The sequence below is a fragment of the Gorilla gorilla genome, chromosome 1 (genome assembly GCF_029281585.2).
Source record: "Gorilla gorilla gorilla isolate KB3781 chromosome 1, NHGRI_mGorGor1-v2.1_pri, whole genome shotgun sequence".
Taxonomy (NCBI): Eukaryota; Metazoa; Chordata; class Mammalia; order Primates; family Hominidae; genus Gorilla; species Gorilla gorilla.
Genome location: NC_073224.2, coordinates 49,914,273 through 49,933,667, shown reverse-complemented (window position 1 = coordinate 49,933,667; position 19,395 = coordinate 49,914,273). Strand labels below are relative to the sequence as shown.

The 19,395-nt window shown below is 44.6% G+C and overlaps 1 protein-coding gene and 1 long non-coding RNA gene across 4 annotated transcripts; one reads left to right on the top strand and one right to left on the bottom strand.

The window, feature by feature from the left end:
- Positions 1-948: 948 nt before the first annotated feature.
- On the bottom strand, positions 949-18,448 carry LOC129528631 (uncharacterized). 2 transcript variants are annotated; one of them, XR_008673904.1, is made up of 3 exons: positions 18,329-18,448; positions 12,358-12,542; positions 949-1,047 (listed from the first exon to the last, which is right to left on the bottom strand). It is a non-coding gene; the product is annotated as an uncharacterized lncRNA (long non-coding RNA). The 2 variants fall into 2 exon arrangements; XR_008673903.2 differs by lacking the exon at positions 949-1,047 and adding an exon at positions 8,775-8,940.
- IL19 (interleukin 19) lies at positions 12,260-18,798 on the top strand. 2 transcript variants are annotated; one of them, XM_004028290.5, is made up of 5 exons: positions 12,260-12,656; positions 12,808-12,873; positions 15,667-15,819; positions 16,821-16,895; positions 18,347-18,798. In XM_004028290.5, exons 1-5 carry the CDS (start codon positions 12,513-12,515, stop codon positions 18,440-18,442), a joined length of 534 nt encoding a protein of 177 aa, XP_004028339.1. In that variant the 5' UTR covers positions 12,260-12,512; the 3' UTR covers positions 18,443-18,798. The 2 variants fall into 2 exon arrangements, with proteins under 2 accessions (XP_004028339.1, XP_055226015.1); XM_055370040.2 differs by lacking the exon at positions 18,347-18,798 and having other exon boundaries at positions 12,360-12,656; positions 15,667-16,895.
- Positions 18,799-19,395: the final 597 nt, after the last annotated feature.

The window sequence follows — 19,395 nt, the reverse complement described above, 5'->3', positions numbered from 1 at the left end:
TCTCTTCAGTGAGTTAAGTTTATGTTTCTTGCATCTTCTGATTCAAAAACATGTATGGCATTTCCTCCTTCTTGTAGGAGCTTCCTGTATGTTATACTGTCTGTTCCTCATTTGCCACGTTATAGATGAGAAAACTGGGGCTAATGGAAGATAGACTGACTGGTTTTCCCAAGATCACAGAGCTAGTAAGAGTAGGGGAGGAATTATCACCCCCATTTCTCCAGATGAGGAAACTGAGGCACAGAGAGATTAATTCATTTGTCTGAAGTTATAGAGCCAGCAAGTGTGAAAGTTATACCTGAGTCTAAAAGAAAAAAATCTTTTTTTTGAGATGGAGTTTTGTTCTTGTTGCCCAGGCTGGAGTGCAATGGCACGATCTCGGCTCACTGCAACCTCTGCCTCCTGGGTTCAAGCGATTATCCTGCCTTAGCCTCCTGGAATTACAGGTGCCTATCACCACACACTGCTAATTTTCTGTATTTTTAGTAGAGATGGGGTTTCACTGTGTTGGCCAGGCTGTTCTCGAACTCCTGACGTCAGGCGATCTTTCCACCTCGGCCTCCCAAAGTGCTGGGATTATAGGCATGAGCCACTGCGCCAGGCCCCCTGAATCCAAATCTTTTAATGTTACTAATTTAGGGTTCATGGACTCTTGAGGGGTTCTCAGAAAGACATCAGAAGGAAAGTTTGCATATGTGTACATTTTTGTGGGGAGAGGGATTCCATATATTGAATCAACTTCTCAAATGAATCAGAAATCTTGGACCTGTAGTTGGTGCATAAGTAACTCTTTCTGTATTTAAACATTGATCATACTACAAGAAAAGCTTTAGTGATGGCAAGTTACTCTGGCACTTAAAATGTGCTTAATTGTTACTGTGCTTCAAGGCTGTGAGTCAAAATGATTGATTTGCCTTTGATGCAGCTGGCCAACTTGAATTTTTCTTTCTCCTGGCTTAATAACTCTTCAATATCTATAAGATATCAAGATAAAAATTTTTCCTTCTGATACCACATTTTGTTTAATCTTCAACTTAGGTGCAAACCCTAGAAGAAAAAAGACTGTAATTCAACTCTTCAGCAGCCAGGATTGCCTGTCTCCAACCCCTTCTGAATCTAGTTATGTTGGATACTGGGAGAGAAGCATGTAGACTCTTCGGGCCTGACCTTTCTGATTTTTCTCTGGAAGGGCTTCACTGAAGGGGCATAGAAGAATAATGTTTCTACAGCATAGATCCAGGGGCTCCTCCCCACCAGGAACCCAGCTTAGCAGGCAGGCTGTTCATGTGGAACTCGCCAAAACCCCGTGCAGGTGGATGTGCGGAAACACCAAAGAACTGCACGATTGTCCCTGCCTTTGGAAGGTCTCATTCCCTGTCATTCCTTCATTCAGTCGACAAACTTGGAGGACCCAGTATGTGCTACATTTTGAGGATAAAGTGATGAACAACACAGACAAGATCCCTGCCCTTGTGGAGTCTATATTCAAACCAGAGCTTGACCTTCAAACTGAGAGAACCAACTTAGAAAAGGGGCCATCTGGCCACTAACTGTTATACACCCTCTGCTTGGGACACACGGTCTCAGCCCTCCTCCACCTTCAAGTCTGATAGGAGAGAGATTTCAGAGTGGCCCAAACAATCTAAAGTAAAAGTGAACAGAGTTCAAAGTAAGTCCTCAAGGGCTGAGGGGAGACCAAGGGGAAGATAATGCGGTGAGGGCAGTGAGAGAGGGATTCCTAGAGGAATTGCACCTTGCTTTGAATTTTAGCCCTCAGCTGCAAATCCTAGCTAACTTCTAAGTAGATGCTGACAGCTGACTTCTATTTGGCCTGCCATATTGAATGACTTTTTCCCCAGGACATGGTGGAGATTTAGACAACCCAGGGCAGAAAATCCTCTAGGAAAGGAAGTCTGAACTACACCGCTGGCTTTCTGAATGGACAGGATTTGAGGAGCTGGGATAGTAGTAGGGGAGAGGGCAGCTGGGTGGGGTTTCTTCCAGGAAACAATGTGGATGCAAGATGCAGTCCTCGTCCCTGGCCTGCCCTTACTGCTTTAGTATTTCAGATGAGTCAGCTCTCACTCTGCCACCTGCTTTCTGTAACTCTGCAGCAGGCCAGCAGCCTCCAGTCCACCCTCTCCTCCTCCCAGGGCTCTGGGGTGAAGCCCTCCCCAGGAACTCCCTGGCTCCCAGTACCCATGCGAGAAGCTCTTTTCAACTGACATGATTTATTTTAACAACAAGGGGAAAAAACCACATCCGATTTCCACAGAATTAGAGTTTCTCCTGACACGCCTGGACTTGCCAGTTGGGAAGGACACTCTCCAGCCATCCTCTATGCCATTTGCTGTTCTGCTGTTCCTTTGCTTGGAGGGAAGAGATGCCTGTTTCTATAGAGAGGAAGTTTGAAGTGAGAAGAGAGGACAAAGATTCTGTGAATGGAAAGAGCACTGGACTGAGAGTTCAGGGATGTGGCCTCCGGTCCCAGCTCCACCACTACTCAGTTGTCTGACGAAGGAAACAGAAAGTTGTAATACAATGTGGGTGACACATTGCCTAGAAAGAAGTGCCGTTGTGATACGTTTATGTTGGTGGGATGGGGGAAAGAAATAACAGGTGTGTATGGAGTGTTATGAAAGAATTAAATCTTAACCTTCCATTGGAGTAAGCTGATGGAAACAACCATAGCAAAGGACAGACTGAATATTTTTTTATTCTCTTTATAGAAAATAACAGTAAAAAAAGTATTGACATAGGAGAAGGAAACAAAAAGTTGTCAGGAGTTAATGAATAGAAATATTATTTTTTTCTGGATTTTATGGTGTTTGTGGTATTTGTTAGCTTTTATGAATTTGTAATTTGTTGTAATTTCTTTCTAAATAAGTATTTACTTTTGTCTCTAATTTTGTCCATCTATTTTTGAATTCAATTTTCAAATTCAAAATGCTTCTCTCGGCCGGGCACGGTGGCTCACGCCTGTAATCCCAGCACTTTGGGAGGTCGAGGCGGGCGGATCACGAGGTCAGGAGATAGAGACCATCCTGGCTAACACAGTGAAACCCGTCTCCACTAAAAATACAAAAAATTAGCCAGGCGAGGTGGTGGGCGCCTGTAGTCCCAGCTACTCGGGAGGCTGAGGCAGGAGAATGGCGTGAACCCCGGGGGGCGGAGCCTGCAGTGAGCCGAGATCGTGCCACTGCACTCCAGCCTGGGTGACAGCGAGACTCCGTCTCAAAAAAAAAAAAAAAAAAAAAAAAGAACAAAATGCTTCTCTCTGGGCCTCAGCTGTTTCCTCATCTGTAAATGAGAAGGGTGGGCCAGATGCTCTTTCATGTCTGGTGTAATGAAGCCCTGGAGTGGGCTGCCTATGATTGCACCCAGCTGTACCACACCCCACCTGGGTGTCTTTGGGTGAGGTACTTGGTAGCTCCAAGTCTCATCTTCCTTATCCAAAATGATGGACACAAAAATAGTATTGACCTCATGGAATAGGTGTGAAGATGAAAAGAGACAATGCATATAGATGCTTCACACAGACCCTGGGGCGGCAAATGTGCTCAGTACTTGTTAGCTATTAGTATGAGTCTACTCTTTTAGTCTATGAATTTTGTTAGAGGAACTCCTGCTTAGCAGGCCTCGGGTTTAATAAAACATGACTGGAGTGACTCCATCCTGAAGTGAGTAGGCTAGGCACTCACAAGTCACCTATAGGGTTAATGCTTTATGGTCTGAAAATAGCCACATTCTAAGCTCACCACCACTTATAATTACAGAAGATTGATGGCTATACAGGACATCTCCCACCAAGCCTGCAGAATGTCCAGATGTCCCAAGTACAGCCCACTTTACTCAGAGATAACGTCAATGAGCAGACTCAAGTTGAAGGATTAATGGTCACTAGAGCACCAACAGCCCCTACCTTTAGTGAGCACATCTGCACATTCCAAGTCTAATCATAGCTCCTTATAGCTTCTTATAAGCAGAGATGTTCCTAAAGGACAGGGGTTCCTCCTCCTGCTTTCTGGGCATGCCGTACTCTCTAATGGAGTACTTTCCAATAAATTTGCTTCTTTGTCTGTGCTCCAATTCTTTTCTGTGTGAGATCTAAGAACCCACTCTTGGGGTCTAGATTGGGATCCTCTTTTCTGGCAACATCTTGAGTATGTGACCATGAGAAATGTTAGAAATTGGAGTGAAAGGTACATAAACATTTGAACCCAATACCATTCTCTGGTTCTCCCAGAGACACAAGGCTAAGGAGAGTAGGACTCTGCCTTCTCCCAAAGCTGATACCTCCCTGGGCCAATGTGGGTGACATGTTGCCTAGAAAGAGGTGCTGTTGTGATATGTTTATGTTGGTGGGATGAGGGAAAGAAATAACAGGTTTGTATGGAGTGTTATGAAAGAATTAAATCTTAACCTTCCATTGGGGTAAGCTGATGGAAACAACCATAGCAAAGGACAGACTGAATATCTTTTTATTCTCTCTATAGAAAATAACAGTAAAAAAAAGTATTGACATAGAAGAAGGAAACAAAAAGTTGTCAGGAGTTAAAGAATGAAGATTTTTTTTTCTGGATTTTGTGGTGTTTGTGGTATTTGTTAGCTTTTATGAATTTGTAATTTGTTGTAATTTCTCTTTCTAAATAAACGTTTACTTTTGTCTCTAATTTTGTACTTCTATTTTTGAATTCAATTTTTTTTCCGCAGACAGGGTCTCACTCTGTTGCCCAGGCTGGAGTGCAATGGTGAAATTATAGCAGACTGCAGTCTTCAACTCCTGACCTCAAGCAATTGTCCTGCCTCCTCAACTTCCTGACTACAGGTGTGCTTGAGGACTACAGGCAGGCATGTGCCAACACATGCAGCTTTTTTTTTTTTTTTTTTTTCAGAGATGTGGTCTCGCTTTGTTGCCTACACTGGTCTCAAACTCTTGGCCTCAAGGGATCCTCCCACCTCGGCTTCCCAAAGTGCAGAGATTACAGGTGTGAGCCACTGTGCCCAGCATGAATTCAATTTCTTAAAAGGACCCTCCCCACCCAATTGTATGAGCTATGCATGGCCAGATTTAGCAAATACAAATACAAGACACCCAGTTAACTTGGAATTTCAGGTAGATAAACACTGAGATGTTTTCGTCTGAAATTCAAAGTTAAATATGCATCTTGTATCCAGCGGGAATATAAAAAAGGAAAGTAGTGGTCAACTCAACCAGGGTTGAAGTGGGGAGGAGGAGGGTAGTGGGGAGAGGAAAGGAAGAGGGGAGAAGTTTCACAAAGCAAGTCACACTGGAGCTAGGTTTTGAATGTTAGGTTGGTGTTTGCAAGGTAGATGAGGCAGTGGGGCTTTCTAGGTGAGATGAGCCTGTGAGGTGTGGGAGATCTGCAAGAGAGATGAGGCGGAAAATGTAGGCGAAGTCCAGGCTGTGATGGGTCTGGATGCTGTGGGGAGCAGATTTTCTGCTACTGGGAGGCCCCAGGGCATTATGCTGGGAGTTTTAGACTGGAGAGTTCCAAGACTGGGTTTGCATTTTAAAAAGTCCACCTGCCTAGGGAAGAGTGGATTGTTCAGGAGAGGAATGGGGAGGCATCAGTTGGGCTCTTTCCATTACTATCCCTCCATCCCATCACCACTGGGGCTCTTTCATAACATTTGAACCACAGAGCCCGTTGACATAAGATGTGTCGCCCAGGGTCTGAGGCTTTGAACAGACTTTGACCGGGATCCCTGTGGGCAAAAAAGGAGGAGGAGAAGGAAGTACAGGCTGAAGTGGCATAGGTGCCCAATGTGGATTTGTGCTTCCCTCCCCAGGAGCACAGGTGTGGCCAGTTTGGATTTCCTTAAGTCATCAGCTTCCTGGGTAATGACAAGTCAGAACAGCATGGCTTGGGAGAGTTATGTCACCTCCTCTGCTGAACGGGCTTGAGGTTCCTCACAAGTCTAGGTTCCTTTCCACTCTACCTAGTCCTAGAGTGAAACGGCAGCATGGGGTTAGAAAGGGCGCTGAGCCAGAGGTAAGGAGATAGAGGTTTGAGAGCAGTTGTGCCACTTCCTTGCGGTGCCATGGAGGGCTGGTTCACTTCTCTATTTCCCCATCGCTGTAATGCGAACATTGAACTGAGTTATCTCTGTTATATTTTCTGACTCTCATTTCCAAATATCACAATAAAGGAGAGCCAATCCCACTGAAAATGAGGAATAAAAGAGAGAGAAAAGATAAAAAAACAAAAACAAAACAAAGGAGAAACTTCTTTAGGTTTAAATTTCCCAGTTCTTTTTCTCATCTTTTTTTTGTTTTATTTTCAAAGCTATACAGAAGTTCACACATATCATTATGACCTAGATATATTTACCAAGACATTTAAACATTTATGTATTCTGTTTTAAAATCCCTATTAGCTTCCCAAATAAAATACCCATCCATCATTATCAGTTTTATATATATATATATTTGAGATGGAGTCTTGCTCTGTTGCCCAGGCTGGAGTGCAGTGCTGTGGTCTCGGCTCACTGCAAGCTCTGCCTCCTGGGTTCACGCCATTCTCCCGCCTCTGCCTGCCGAGTAGCTGGAATTACAGGTGCTGCCACCACGCCCGGCTAATTTTTTGTATTTTTAGTAGAGACGGGGTTTCACCACATTGGCTAGGATGGTCTTCATCTCCTGACCTCGCGATCCGCCCACCTTGGCCTCCCAAAGTGCTGGGATTACAGGCGTAAGCCACCGCTCCTGGCCTATATTTCTTTCTTTTACAAATTCGTTCTCAGTCATACTTCTTCGTGTTTTATAGTCCTCATAGTGATAGGTTCTTTCTCAAATCTAACCAAAATTACTCATATAGATCTAATGCATTTCATCTAAATCCTGCAATGGGCCACACATTGCTCAACTCCATGGAGCCTCATTCCCATAGAAGGCAATAAGCATGGTATCCTCTGGAATTATGCAATTTTTGTATGCGCTCAAGACTCAGTACTTAGGAATGGCCAGGATCCACTCTTTTAAGGGAAGGAAATTGCCCTGGCATCATTATGAAAAATTCATGAGGTTGGAGTGCATGTTAGGCGGGGATAAGGAATTGGAAGACATGAGAGAGTTGTGTCCAGAACATGTCAAACTCAAAGCATTCTCCATTCTGGCTCGCCAATCTTCCCTCACATTCTTTCTGCTTCCCTACTCAACAAGTGGAAAATTGAGCTCTGATATCTCAATGGTGGGTCCATTGGTCCCAGAAGTCCTAATTCTAAGGCAGATGCAACGTTATGTCTGGAGACCAGATTCATAATTGAATTGCAATCCTGGGAAAGATGCCATTCTATCTCAATCTATATTCTTATTTTTGATATTAGGGGTCAGGCAGCAAGGCTTAAGATGAAGAGAACTTATTTCTTATTGTTCCCCCTTCTTCCTGATTTAGGAGCTCTAAAGGGAATTGTAAAATTGATAATAAATGTCATTTTCAAGTTGCTTATTATGCGCCAGGTACTGTGCTGAGGAATTATGTGTAATCACTTCATCTTCATGCTGTGCCTACATGGTGAACGTGCAGTAGGCATGATGTGTACCATTTTACAGATGAGTAAACAGGCACTGAGATTAAGTGGCTTGCCTTCAGTCTGACAGCCATAGAAAGCAGAGCCAGTCAACCCAGCTTCCAGTACCAGCGATTATGGTACACCACATGCTGGAAGCAGAGCTATAAACACATCACTTATTTCCCTTCCCCTGCAAGCTTCCTGATATGACATATCTGCCCTGAAATGAAAGCTAGGTCAGAACATATAGCCTGAGCACAAGGGGTGAATGTGGGGTGAGACTCAGCATGGACAGTGTTGCAAATCCTCTTACATGTGCGGCTGGGCTCTGAGCTGCTCTTCTCACATGTGCAGAGGGACTCTGAGCCAGGCAGCTCAGGCCCTGCTGGGAAAATAGCACCCACCTCCCTCCATCCCACCCCTCTGGGGGAAACAAGGGTGGGGGTAGGGGAGATTCCCGAGGTCAAGAGTAGCTCTTTGCCCCCTCTCCAAAGGAGCAGAAAGATGTCCATTAGCTCCTAACAAAGGTGTCTTCTCCTTTTCCAGGTGCCTGGCACACAGGATAGAAATACATAATATTTGCTAAGGAATACTTACTATGATACAGGTCCTTTAGCTCATTCAAATCCTCACAGTTTTATTTTACCTATTTTATGGAGCTTCAGAAAGGCTTTAAGTAGCTTTTCCAGTGTCTATAGACCTAATGCATTTCATCCACACTCTGCAATAGGGCCACATATTGCTCAACTCCATGGAGCCTCATTCCCATAGAAGGCAATAGGCATGGTACCCTTTCTGAGCAAGGCAGAGAGGGTACCTGCCTGGCCATACCCTCGTCTTATTTCCTTAATTGTTTTCTTTCTTCTTTAAGATATAGCTGATTAATCATTATTATGAAATGCCTCTTTCTTCTGGGTCTTGACATGCAGCTTCTAGGAAAAATGATAAACTCCCCATCTCCATGCAAATGAGAATTTTTTTGCAATTCTATGTTCATACAGAAAAATCCAAGTTAGGTCACTTTCCTGAGAGCTGTGGCATGCTACCAAGAAGAGAAGGGAGATAAGGAAGAAGAGAAGAGAGAGAACCAGGGTTTAAATCCAGAACTACATTGTGAACCACTATAGTCTACCACTTCCCTCAACACTTACCATTTTATTATGTCCAAGATGCTGGACCACAAGACATCAAGTCCCTGGGGTTTCTTTCCCTTGCACCTGTCCCGTAAAAGGCCCCGATCTTTCCTGTCCCTTTTCCTTCTCTGCCGGTGCCCTGTGGCCCTCTCTGTCTCCCGAATCTGGCTGCAGGAACAGGGTTTGTACCAGCCCAGTGGAGTCTCATAATTGCACCTCATCCCAAGGTCACTTCATTTGGTTAAAAATAAGCTCCATTTATTCTGGGAGTCTGTGTTTGGGGATGTCAAAAGACAAAATTACAACACATTTAGTTTAAAGATCTTAATTGGCTCTTATTTGCAATTCTAGAATCAGGCAACATCCTATTTTATAAAAATAGATGAGTGGTCCCATGAGCTGACAGATGAGAGTGGTTTTGTAGGCAGACAAGTGTTAGAGGAAGCAGAAACAGAGAACAAAAAGCAAACTGGTCATTTAAAAGTTACTTTCCTTGTAAAGGTTAGAGCAGAGGAGACTTCCTTATATGCTGGCTAAAACTGGCTTGTTTCAGGATTTGGCTATTATCTTTCTCTCTCCTGATTTCTCGGAAGGTTAGATAAACAATTTAGTTTCAGCTTGGTGGTGTGGAACTTCATTCAGCATGAGCGACTCCATTTAGGTTTGGCCTATTGGCCTAGTGCAGTAACTCAGTCCAAACCAATCACCCCCTGGAAATTTTATTTAATGGGAAGAAACTGTTTATACCTTATCTTTTCATTGCCCCAAACCTGATCCCTAGAGAACTTCTTGGTAAAGAGTTTATGTAAAAATGTAATTTAGTTAGAGAGTCTTCTAGCCCAAGAATAAGGATTTCAGGTCCTGGCTCTGCCACTGGTTGATCTTAAACCTCTCTTCTTTCCAGTCTCATTTTCTCTCTCTCTGCATTAATCAAGAATGAGAGAACCCTCCAGGGGACACAATGAAGGGGAAAGAGATGATGTGCAAAGAAATCCCTGCTTTATGAGGGGAAAAAGTGTTCCTCATGAAGTTCAACAAAATGATGCAGGTAAAGCAGTTAGCTAGCACCTGGCACGTGGCAGACACTCATAGCTGCCTAAGGCATTGGAGAACTGGATCGTGCTGCAGCCAGAGGCACCTGCAGAGCCTCATGGGCTGGCTGCTGCAGGGTGTGGCTGATTGAGAGTGCTTTGGTGAGTTGGCCTGCAGGATACACTTGGTAACGTGCCACAGCTCTCAGGAAAGTGGATTTTTCTGCACGGACATAGAATTGCAAAAAATTCTCATTTGCATGGAGATGGGGAGTTTATTTTTCCTAGAAGCTGCATGTCAAGACCCAGAAGAAAGAGGCATTTCATAATAATGATTAATCAGCTATATCTTAAAGAAGAAAGAAAACAATTAAGGAAATACGATACTAAGAAAACAAGGGGAAAAACAATCTCCCCAAGGTGGATCCACCCAGCAAACCTTGACAGCATTTCCTCTTATCCACCTGAATAAAAATGACCAGCCCTTTCCAAATGGCAGAGAGCACTGAGAGGAGACACAAGGAGCAGCCCGCAAGCACCAAGTGAGAGGTGAGGCTCACGCTGTCCGTCGTCAGGGGCTCCTATGCACTGCCATCCTAGCCCTCCTCCTTCACTGCCGCAGGGAGGTGACCTGTTACCATTGTGTATGGCTATGATGTTCCAGATGCTGGGCATTTGGTAGAATGGGAAGGGGTACTCTATAGAAAAGGTGAATTTTCTAGTATCTTATTTTCAACGAGAAGAGATAGAGAGTGGGAAAGAAGGAGTGAAGGAAGGAAAGGTCAAGGATTTAATGTCTTTACTATTGCTTTTTTGTTCCAAGAACTGTGTTGGGCACTTTATAATGTGTTATCATTGTTTAATCCTTTGCAATGTGAAATATCTTTTTAAATGTAAGGAGCATCACTGGTTCAGAAATGGGTTCCTGTCTGTCTGGTGTCAGGGGAGCTACTGGGATCCCAGGCTGTGATGTCAGAGGGAAACAATGTTGTAAGTGGGGTGGAGTAGCAGTAAAGACAGCCAGCTCAGGGACTGGCCCGCCTTCTCTCAAACCCTGGCTTGCACAGGTTACTTCATTTTTTTGGTAAAATGGGAACAGAAACAGAGCCTACTTCATAGGGTGGTTGTGAGCATTAAATGAGAAAATTACGTAAAATTCTTGGGACAGTGCCCAATGCACATGGCACGCAGGATAAATGTTACCTACTACTAATATCTGAATTAGCCAAGATGTCTGGAATTGCCTCACCAAGCTAAGGGAGACATCTTTCTCCTCCACAAAATGCGCAAGTCTCCTGGCATGGGATGAGCAGGCAATATCTGCCTGCTTCTGAGAGTTACCTTGTCAGAAGAAAAACTGCACTCTCTTTCTTGGCTTTCTAGAAGCACCCCAGTAGCGTTCTGAGGAGACAGAGCTCTGGGGGACTCTCTACAAAGTTCCCTGGCAATGGGGCCCATCCTTGTTTAGCCAGAAAGAGAGGTTGATAAAAGAGGAAAGGAGCTCTTTGGCCTAATGCCTGCCACGTGGTAAGGTCTCGACATACACCTGTCTATTCCCTGGGAATGATGCCCAGTTAAGGAGAGACAGGCAAAAATGGTTTCTAAACAGGATTTGCTGTTTCTGGCTTTCCAGAGGAGCTGGGAATCCTGAGGAAGGCATGGGGAGTGGGGGCAGCTGGGGTTCACACTCACACGTGTGAGTTACAGCAGCTTTAACTGTAGCTCTACAGTCCTCGCAGCTGGCTCCCTGTGTCTGATGCCCTCCTCTCCTCCACGGCCACACATGATACACTTACCTTGGCACACACAGCTGTAAATGGGAGATCTCAGTGGGCACCATGCAAAGTGCATAGCAGAGGGCTGCTTTCGTCACATGTGTTGTCATAAGACGTGCGTTAAGGCTAAGCTCTATTTATAAGCTTGTGAAATGTGGGTGAAAACAGAGATAACCCCATAAGCTGTACCATTATATTTTACGCACTTTTCTCTGTGCACATTATATGGCACAATACAAAGTGGTTAAATGAAGAGGCAGCAAGAAAGACAGAGGCAAGAAGGGTAAGAGAATGAGTAGAGGTGGCAAACCTCTCAGGGTCTGGCCCTGGCTATGAAGCAGCTAGCTGCAAACATGCCCCTCATACACTTTGGCTCAGCAGATGACCGATGGGAAGTTGCCAAGCTGCCCTCTACCATTGGCTTCTTCCCCTAGCTCCTTATTGTGGCTAATTAGTTCTTGAAGATGCCTTGTGCCTCCCTTTCCCATCCTCTCCAGAAGGTGGAATCTCCACAGCTGGCTTCAAACAAATGATTTTAAGCAGATACACTCTTGAGGTTTATAATAAAAGGGTGTTACTTATTTCGGGGGCAAACATCAAAAACCAAGTGTGTTTTTATGGTTTTTCACATCTGTTGCCGAATTCCTAGGGCTTCTTACCAACCCTGCTTTTCCTATTTGATTTATCAAAAACAATGCTTTTCACCCCTGTTGACAAAGTAGGCTGTGTTGAGTCATAGGAGAGTGATATGCACACAAGTATGCTTCTTGGGACTTAAGAGAGTGGTGTATCGTGTTTTCTGGGGTGGAGGTGGGGGCATGGGGTGAGGTTGAGGAAGAACTCATATCCAGTTGACTCAAGAAAACCAGAGGAGATACATACCCCTGTAACTCCTCAAGGCTGAAGTGTTTAGTGTTGTTTTCTTGTATTCCTCCTGGCCTGCCTTCGAGGCTGGAAAGGAGCGTCAATCAGGGGTCTTCTTTTTCATTGCCCTTCACTCTTGGCTGGACAGCTGACTTCCTCCCCTTTCTGCAGGCATGAAGTTACAGTGTGTTTCCCTTTGGCTCCTGGGTACAATAATGATATTGTGCTCAGTAGAAAACCATGGTCTCAGGAGATGTCTGATTTCCACAGACATGCACCATATAGAAGAGAGTTTCCAAGAAATCAAAAGAGCCATCGTGAGTATGGGTTGGTGTAAAGGTGTGGGTGATGGGGTATGCCTCCCCTTACATCTTAGCTTGAAAATGAGTTCCTTCTCATTGCCTTTTGCATCTCAGAAGAACATAGGATACCGATTGCTTATGTCTGTTCTTATGTTTCCCTCCACAGCAAGCTAAGGACACCTTCCCAAATGTCACTATCCTGTCCACATTGGAGACTCTGCAGATCATTAAGGTATTGGCCTGTGTCTGCTTTTTCCAGTATTTTTATCTTCATGTCTAAATGGCTCTGGGCTGAGAAAGAAATCTCTACCTTGTCCCCTTCTCTTTCCTAATCTCCAATGTACTCTAAATGCACCAGGCTTCTTTGTCAGATGATGTGTTAGGGCACGCTAGTGTCCCAGGGACATGTAACCCCTGGGAGGAATTAAAGAAGTGCCGCTTCCTAGAGAGTGATTGGGGGTGCCAGGTGCTCAGAGGGGACAGGATTTCTGTGGCTTGGGGGTAATTTTGGAAGGTCCCATGGAGGTAGCTAAGAAAACAAACAGTGACTTAACCCAAGGAGGCTATAGATCAGTGAATAAGAGGGAGGAAGGAATTTGGGCAGGATAAGATAATGGGTGTAAGATCAGTGAAGGTCGGACATAAAGGTGACCAGGTTTGTGACCCAAAGGACATATAAGTGAGTGGTGGGAGATGAGGTGAAAAAATACCCTGGAGTCATTTTATAAAGGTCCCTGGAGCCAGACTGAGCCTCAGGCTTATAATACAGACAATAGGCTGGGGGCAGTGGCTTATGCCTGTAATTTCAGCATTTTGGGAGGCTGAGGCTGGTAAGATTGCTTGAGATCAGGGGCTTGAGACCAGCCTGAGCAACATAGCATGACCTCGTCTCTACAAAACAAAACAAAACAATTATCAGGGCATAGTGGCATGCAACTCTAGTCCCAGCTACTTGGGCGACTGAGATGGGAGGATTTCTTGAGCCTGGGAGGTCAAAGCTGCAGTGAGCCATGATTGTGTCACTGCACTCCAGCCTGGGTGCCAGATTGAGACACCCAAAAGAATAAAAGAATGTGTGTTAGGGCATGCTAGTGTCCCAAGGACTTGGAATCCCTGGGAGGAATTAAAGAAGTGCCACTTCCTAGAGAGTGATTGGGAGCTCCCAGTGCTCAGAGGGGATTAGGATTTCTGTGGCTTAGGGGTAATTTTGGAAGGCCCCATGGGGGTATAAAAGAATAAAAGAAAATAATAGCAGCAATAGAGAGTCAATGAGATTTTTGAGCCCAAAGTTATATGATCATAAATTGTTTTAGAAAGACAATCTGTTGCTGTTCTTACAATGGACGTGAGGCAGGAAAGCCAGTGACAAGATCTGCCCAATCATCTAGACAGGAAGTGATGAAAGTATGTTACAAAATAGCTGGCTTACCAGGTGATCATTCATTTTACAAAAAGGCCCATGAGAAATGCCTTTAAAAGAGAGCTCCTCCAATCCTGGGAAGTATTCTAGACAGATCCAGTTTTGGGAGGGATTTTGTATGACAGAGTGTAAGGTATATTTGTATTGAGTTACTTTTTTCTCAGGTTTCTCTGCATACGTGAGAGACACACACACACACCTCTTCATAATTCTTCTAAGCAGTGATTTATTTGTGGTGAAGAGACGTAGCCACTTACTAAATAATATTCTAGCCAACTGTATTATAGACACAGAAGATATGACAGATAGAAGGGACCCAAAAGACCATCTATTCCAAAACCATCATTTTCAAATGAGGACAGTGAGACCTTGGGAGGGAGCATGACTAGTTAGTGGCAGAGTTAGGAACAGACCCCCAAATATATGCCCCCATCTTCAGATTCTTTCTCCTCTCAAGGTTGGGAAGTAGCTCATGTGGAATAAGAAAAGGAGTCAATAAGGATTCAGGTCCCTTCCCTTCCCTTCCCTTCCCTTCCCTTCCCTTCCCTTCCCTTCCTCTCTCCTTCCCTTCCTTTCTCAGCCCCACCTTCCTTTTTTCTGCAGTGTTCCTTTTTCTAGTACCACAGTCTTTGATAGTGCAGAAGGGTGTAACATTTTGCCCTTCTGGTTAAGAGAATCAGCAACAGTGAAGGAAGAGAAGGGTTTTTGTGTTGCCATCTAGGAAAAGCTGACACTGGGGCCAAGGAGGCTTTGCTTCTTGAATGAAGATGGATGTGCTGTCCCACTGTTAACCACTCCCTGCTTAGACTGAACAGTTAATCTTCTGCAGAGTAACTGGCTCTCAGGGCAGATGGTGGGCAAACTTCTAGAAGGAAACTGTCTAGCCAACTTCACCGGGCTGTGCCTGGGAATTTAGAGACTATTTCTTTGGGACATCTGCACTCTGCAGGCTGCAGACCTACCCAAATATTCCCATTTCTGCAGCTGTCGGTCTCTCTTGCAAATCTCAGCCTCATTCCAATGACCTTTCTGGTTTTAAAAGGACAGACTACAGGAGAGCTGAGCAGTGTGGCCCAGAGTAAGGTGGCCAGAATGAATGCAATGTGATTACAGTTGGAGGAATGCATACCTAGCAGGATGACTGGCATGCAACAGCCCTTGCATGTTGGCAGATGGGAGACATAACAGAGAGGCAACTTCAGCCCCTGTAGTGTAGGGAAGTTCTTTTCAAGAAAGCTGCTCAGCCATCAGTCCTTTTAAAAAGGAGGCAACTGGTTCCTGGAAAGATTTCAGTGGAAGTTAGTGATGACACGCTAGGGATACTGTAGAGAGAATTAGCCTATGATGGATTCTGGGCCCCATCCTTAGTAAATGTATTTCTCGGCCATACAGAAAAAGGGGAGAACTGGAATCTCTTCTCACTATTTTTGTCATAAATAGCTTTGATGGGAATAAGAGAGGATGAACACTCTGAGACCATTACGAATTTTTCCAAAATGACTTTTAGTTCTTTCATGTGTCACTGCCCCTACTCAAATGGACTGCCCTGGTCTCCAACATAATGAGAGAAGAGGCCTCTAGTGTTTCCCTAATTTGTGTTTGTAGCCCTTAGATGTGTGCTGCGTGACCAAGAACCTCCTGGCGTTCTACGTGGACAGGGTGTTCAAGGATCATCAGGAGCCAAACCCCAAAATCTTGAGAAAAATCAGCAGCATTGCCAACTCTTTCCTCTACATGCAGAAAACTCTGCGGCAATGTGTGAGTCACTGGGTCAGAATTCCAGCATCTGCTCCCCGTCTGCCCCAGGAGAGGCCAGGAAGTGCTGGCCCCCATCGGCCTCCTGATATGGTGCTTGGAGTCAAAGGAAATTCTCTGCGCATGTCCACAGGGAGAACTGTGGAGAATCTCTCCCAGTGGCCACTGCTTCCCCAGGGCTCCCTGCCTGCTGACAACTCCTCAGATGGTCTCCTCCTAGATAACCCTCCTGGGGTGACCAACTTATGTCAACATATTCCTTAGTAAGAGGCATGGCAAGGACTCCAGTTCTACTGTAAACATACCCCTGGTTTCTTTATTTCTGGCCCTTTGGTGTCTTTACATCAATAAACCTCTGGGTAGTTCCTTGGTATGGCCTATCCCTAAAGGTTACCTAGAAATTCATTGCGATCTATTCAAATCCAACATCAGAAAGAAAACCAACACAAACCAACAAAAACTTAGACCAGGAGAGAACCTGGGCTCTAGCCCCATTCCTGCTAATGATTTCCTGTGAGACTTTGTGGCAAGTGACTTCACCTCTCTGTGCCTCAGATTCTAAAATTGTTAGAAGAGTTGATGGCCCCTGTCCTACTCTCATTAATATGATAATGGACTCAAATAAATTCACCTAACCAGTTGTTTAATTAATAATTCGTTAAAATTAATTATCTAATTAATAATTAATATTTAACAAATGTTTGTTGAGTGCCTACCCTGTGGGATGCAGCACTCAGAGTGGTGATAAGACAGATATGGTGCCTGCTTTCCTAGTGCTGACAGTCTGATGTGTTCTAAATGCAGAAAAAACAAAAGGCGTGGGCAGATGCAGATGACTCTACAGACAAGCTCTATTCTTCCGTGGCTGCTCCCACCTGAGTTTACTCATCTGACTCTCACTGTGGGAGGGAGGAGAAATGTCACTTCTCATGTGGGGAGGTAGGAGTAAGAGAGGGCCAGAGTGGAAATGTCCTCTGATAGGAGCTTCCTCCACTTTATCACAGCAGGAACAGAGGCAGTGTCACTGCAGGCAGGAAGCCACCAATGCCACCAGAGTCATCCATGACAACTATGATCAGGTAAGATCTGGGAAGAGGTTGGGGAAGATGGAAGATAAGAGGTAGATCAGGAGGGTGCCAGGCCTTCAGCCTCCTCTCCACTTAAATTCATGCATTCACTCTATAAGCAGCCATTGTGGGCAGGCCTCAATTCTCTGTGTCTGTAAAGAGAGTTTTGATTTTACCTCATTTGCTAATCTCCTGGGCTCCCCATCTCCATCATTCCTCCACCATTTTCTCATACCCTCATATATCAAGCCTGACCTGTATGATTTGGGGAAAGCACCCACTGCTTAAGATGGGATGACACAGAGGGAGCAAAGATCCCCCATGAAATGTGAGCTGTTACGCCTGAAACGTGTTACCTGCACGCTGTCACTGCGATCGCTACCTGCCCCCCCATATTGTGTGTAGTGATGAAGACATGGTACTTCTCATGTTGATGTTGGTGTAAAATGCATATCTCACGTGGAGGTAGAGGAAGAAGCAGTGTTTCTCATAAGCATCAGTTCAAGATCTTGTTAAAATGCAGATTCTGGCTCAGCAGGGCTGGGATGAGCCTGAGTTTCTGCATTTAGATCACACTGTCAAATGATACCAATGCTTTGAAGAGCAAGAGTTAGGGAGTCTGTTATGGGCTCTGCTTCTTTGTGGAGAGACTCTGTAAGATAATGTTATAGAAATAGCTAAGAGTTACATGGTTCTTACTATAAGCCAGGTATTGCTCTAGGCACACAACAAGTATTAACACACATTCGACCTTCCCAACAATGCTATGAGTCATTAACTGCATTGGATACATTAAGAAACTGAGGCTCGAGCAGGTAAAGTAACTAAACTAAGTTCACACTGCAACTGCACGGCAGAGGTAGGATTCAATTCCATGCTGGCTGGCTCTACAGGACCCGCTAAAAGCATGAACTCAGTCTGCTGAGGAAGGAGGTGGAATAAGGCAGGAGACTTGGGTTTCATTTCCAGCTCTGTTACTAACTGGCTGTGTGACACTGGGTAGAACACTTGCTCTAGGGGCTTTAGTGCTCTAATATGTCAAATGAGGACAACATGCTCTCCCTACCCACTGTCCAGCACCTCAGGGACAAAGATGTTCTGGTATAACAGAAGCACTAAAGCAAGCTGGTGTGGAGAAGAAAATCAGCGGAACTGGCCAATAAGGCAGATTTTTTTTTTTTTCCTGTAAAAAACAGAGGGAAAAAAAACCTGAGGGAAAAGAATGAAGAATTTTAAAGTTCTGTTTATAAGGAGCTGACATAATTTAACTACTTGTTTGTGGGGAAAAAAATTGGTTGCCTGCGAGGAAAATAATATTGAGTCTGTATGTTATGCAAATACATTTCGTGACAAAAAACAAAAACAGAAACAAAACCTTGTGGGAACCAGCATATGAAGAAAGTGACTTGAAAACCATTACACAGTCTAGAAAGGTGGGTTCTTACATTGATCTCTGATTTCAGCTGGAGGTCCGCGCTGCTGCCATTAAATCCCTGGGAGAGCTCAACGTCTTTCTAGCCTGGATTAATAAGAATCATGAAGTAACGTCCTCAGCTTGATGACAAGGAACCTGTATAGTGATCCAGGGATGAACACCCCCTGTGCGGTTTACTGTGGGAGACAGCCCACCTTGAAGGGGAAGGAGATGGGGAAGGCCCCTTGCAGCTGAAAGTCCCACTGGCTGGCCTCGGGCTGTCTAATTCCACTTGAAAATAGCCAAAAAGTCTACTGTGGTATTTGTAATAAACTCTATCTGCTGAAAGGGCCTGCAGGCCATCCTGGGAGTAAAGGGCTGCCTCCCCTCTAATTTATTGTGAAGTCATATAGTCCATGTCTGTGATGTGAGCCAAGTGATATCCTGTAGTACACATTGTACTGAGTGGTTTTTCCGAATAAATTCCATATTTTACCTATGAATGGAAGGATCTTTTCATTCAGGGAGAATCAGTCAAGACTGAGGACAGGGTGTTTCTGACAGAGGGATGGTTGTCATGGTGACAAAGCTGAACAAGCACAGACACAAGTAAGTACAGAGGCCACTGGGTAGAGAGGCCGAAAAGGGTACCAACATCTAAATGGACACTGCATAGATGATTCAGAGCACAAATGTGTATCTTTCAGATTTCATATCACATGCTTTAATGGAAAGAACAAGACCTCTGAAGTCCAATTGATCTGGTTCCAATCCTATGTGACTTTGAACAAAGCACTTAACGTTTCTAAGACTCAGTGTCCTCTATTGTAAAGTGGAGATATTAACACCAGTCCTTTAGTGTTGCTGTGAGCATCGAGTAAGGAAAAGGTCTCTCATGACCTCAGCAGGGTGGGAGACAGCACGGTGCAATATAAAGACTGCCGACTCAGGGGCCACCTTCTGGTTCTAAGGCATCTCCTGCCATGAATTTCCCAGGGCAGGTCAGTACATTTCTTTGGTCCTTAGTTGTTGGTATTGTGGATACTGACCCTTCTGTACTACCTGCTCCATATAATTATTTATTTATTTATGGAGACA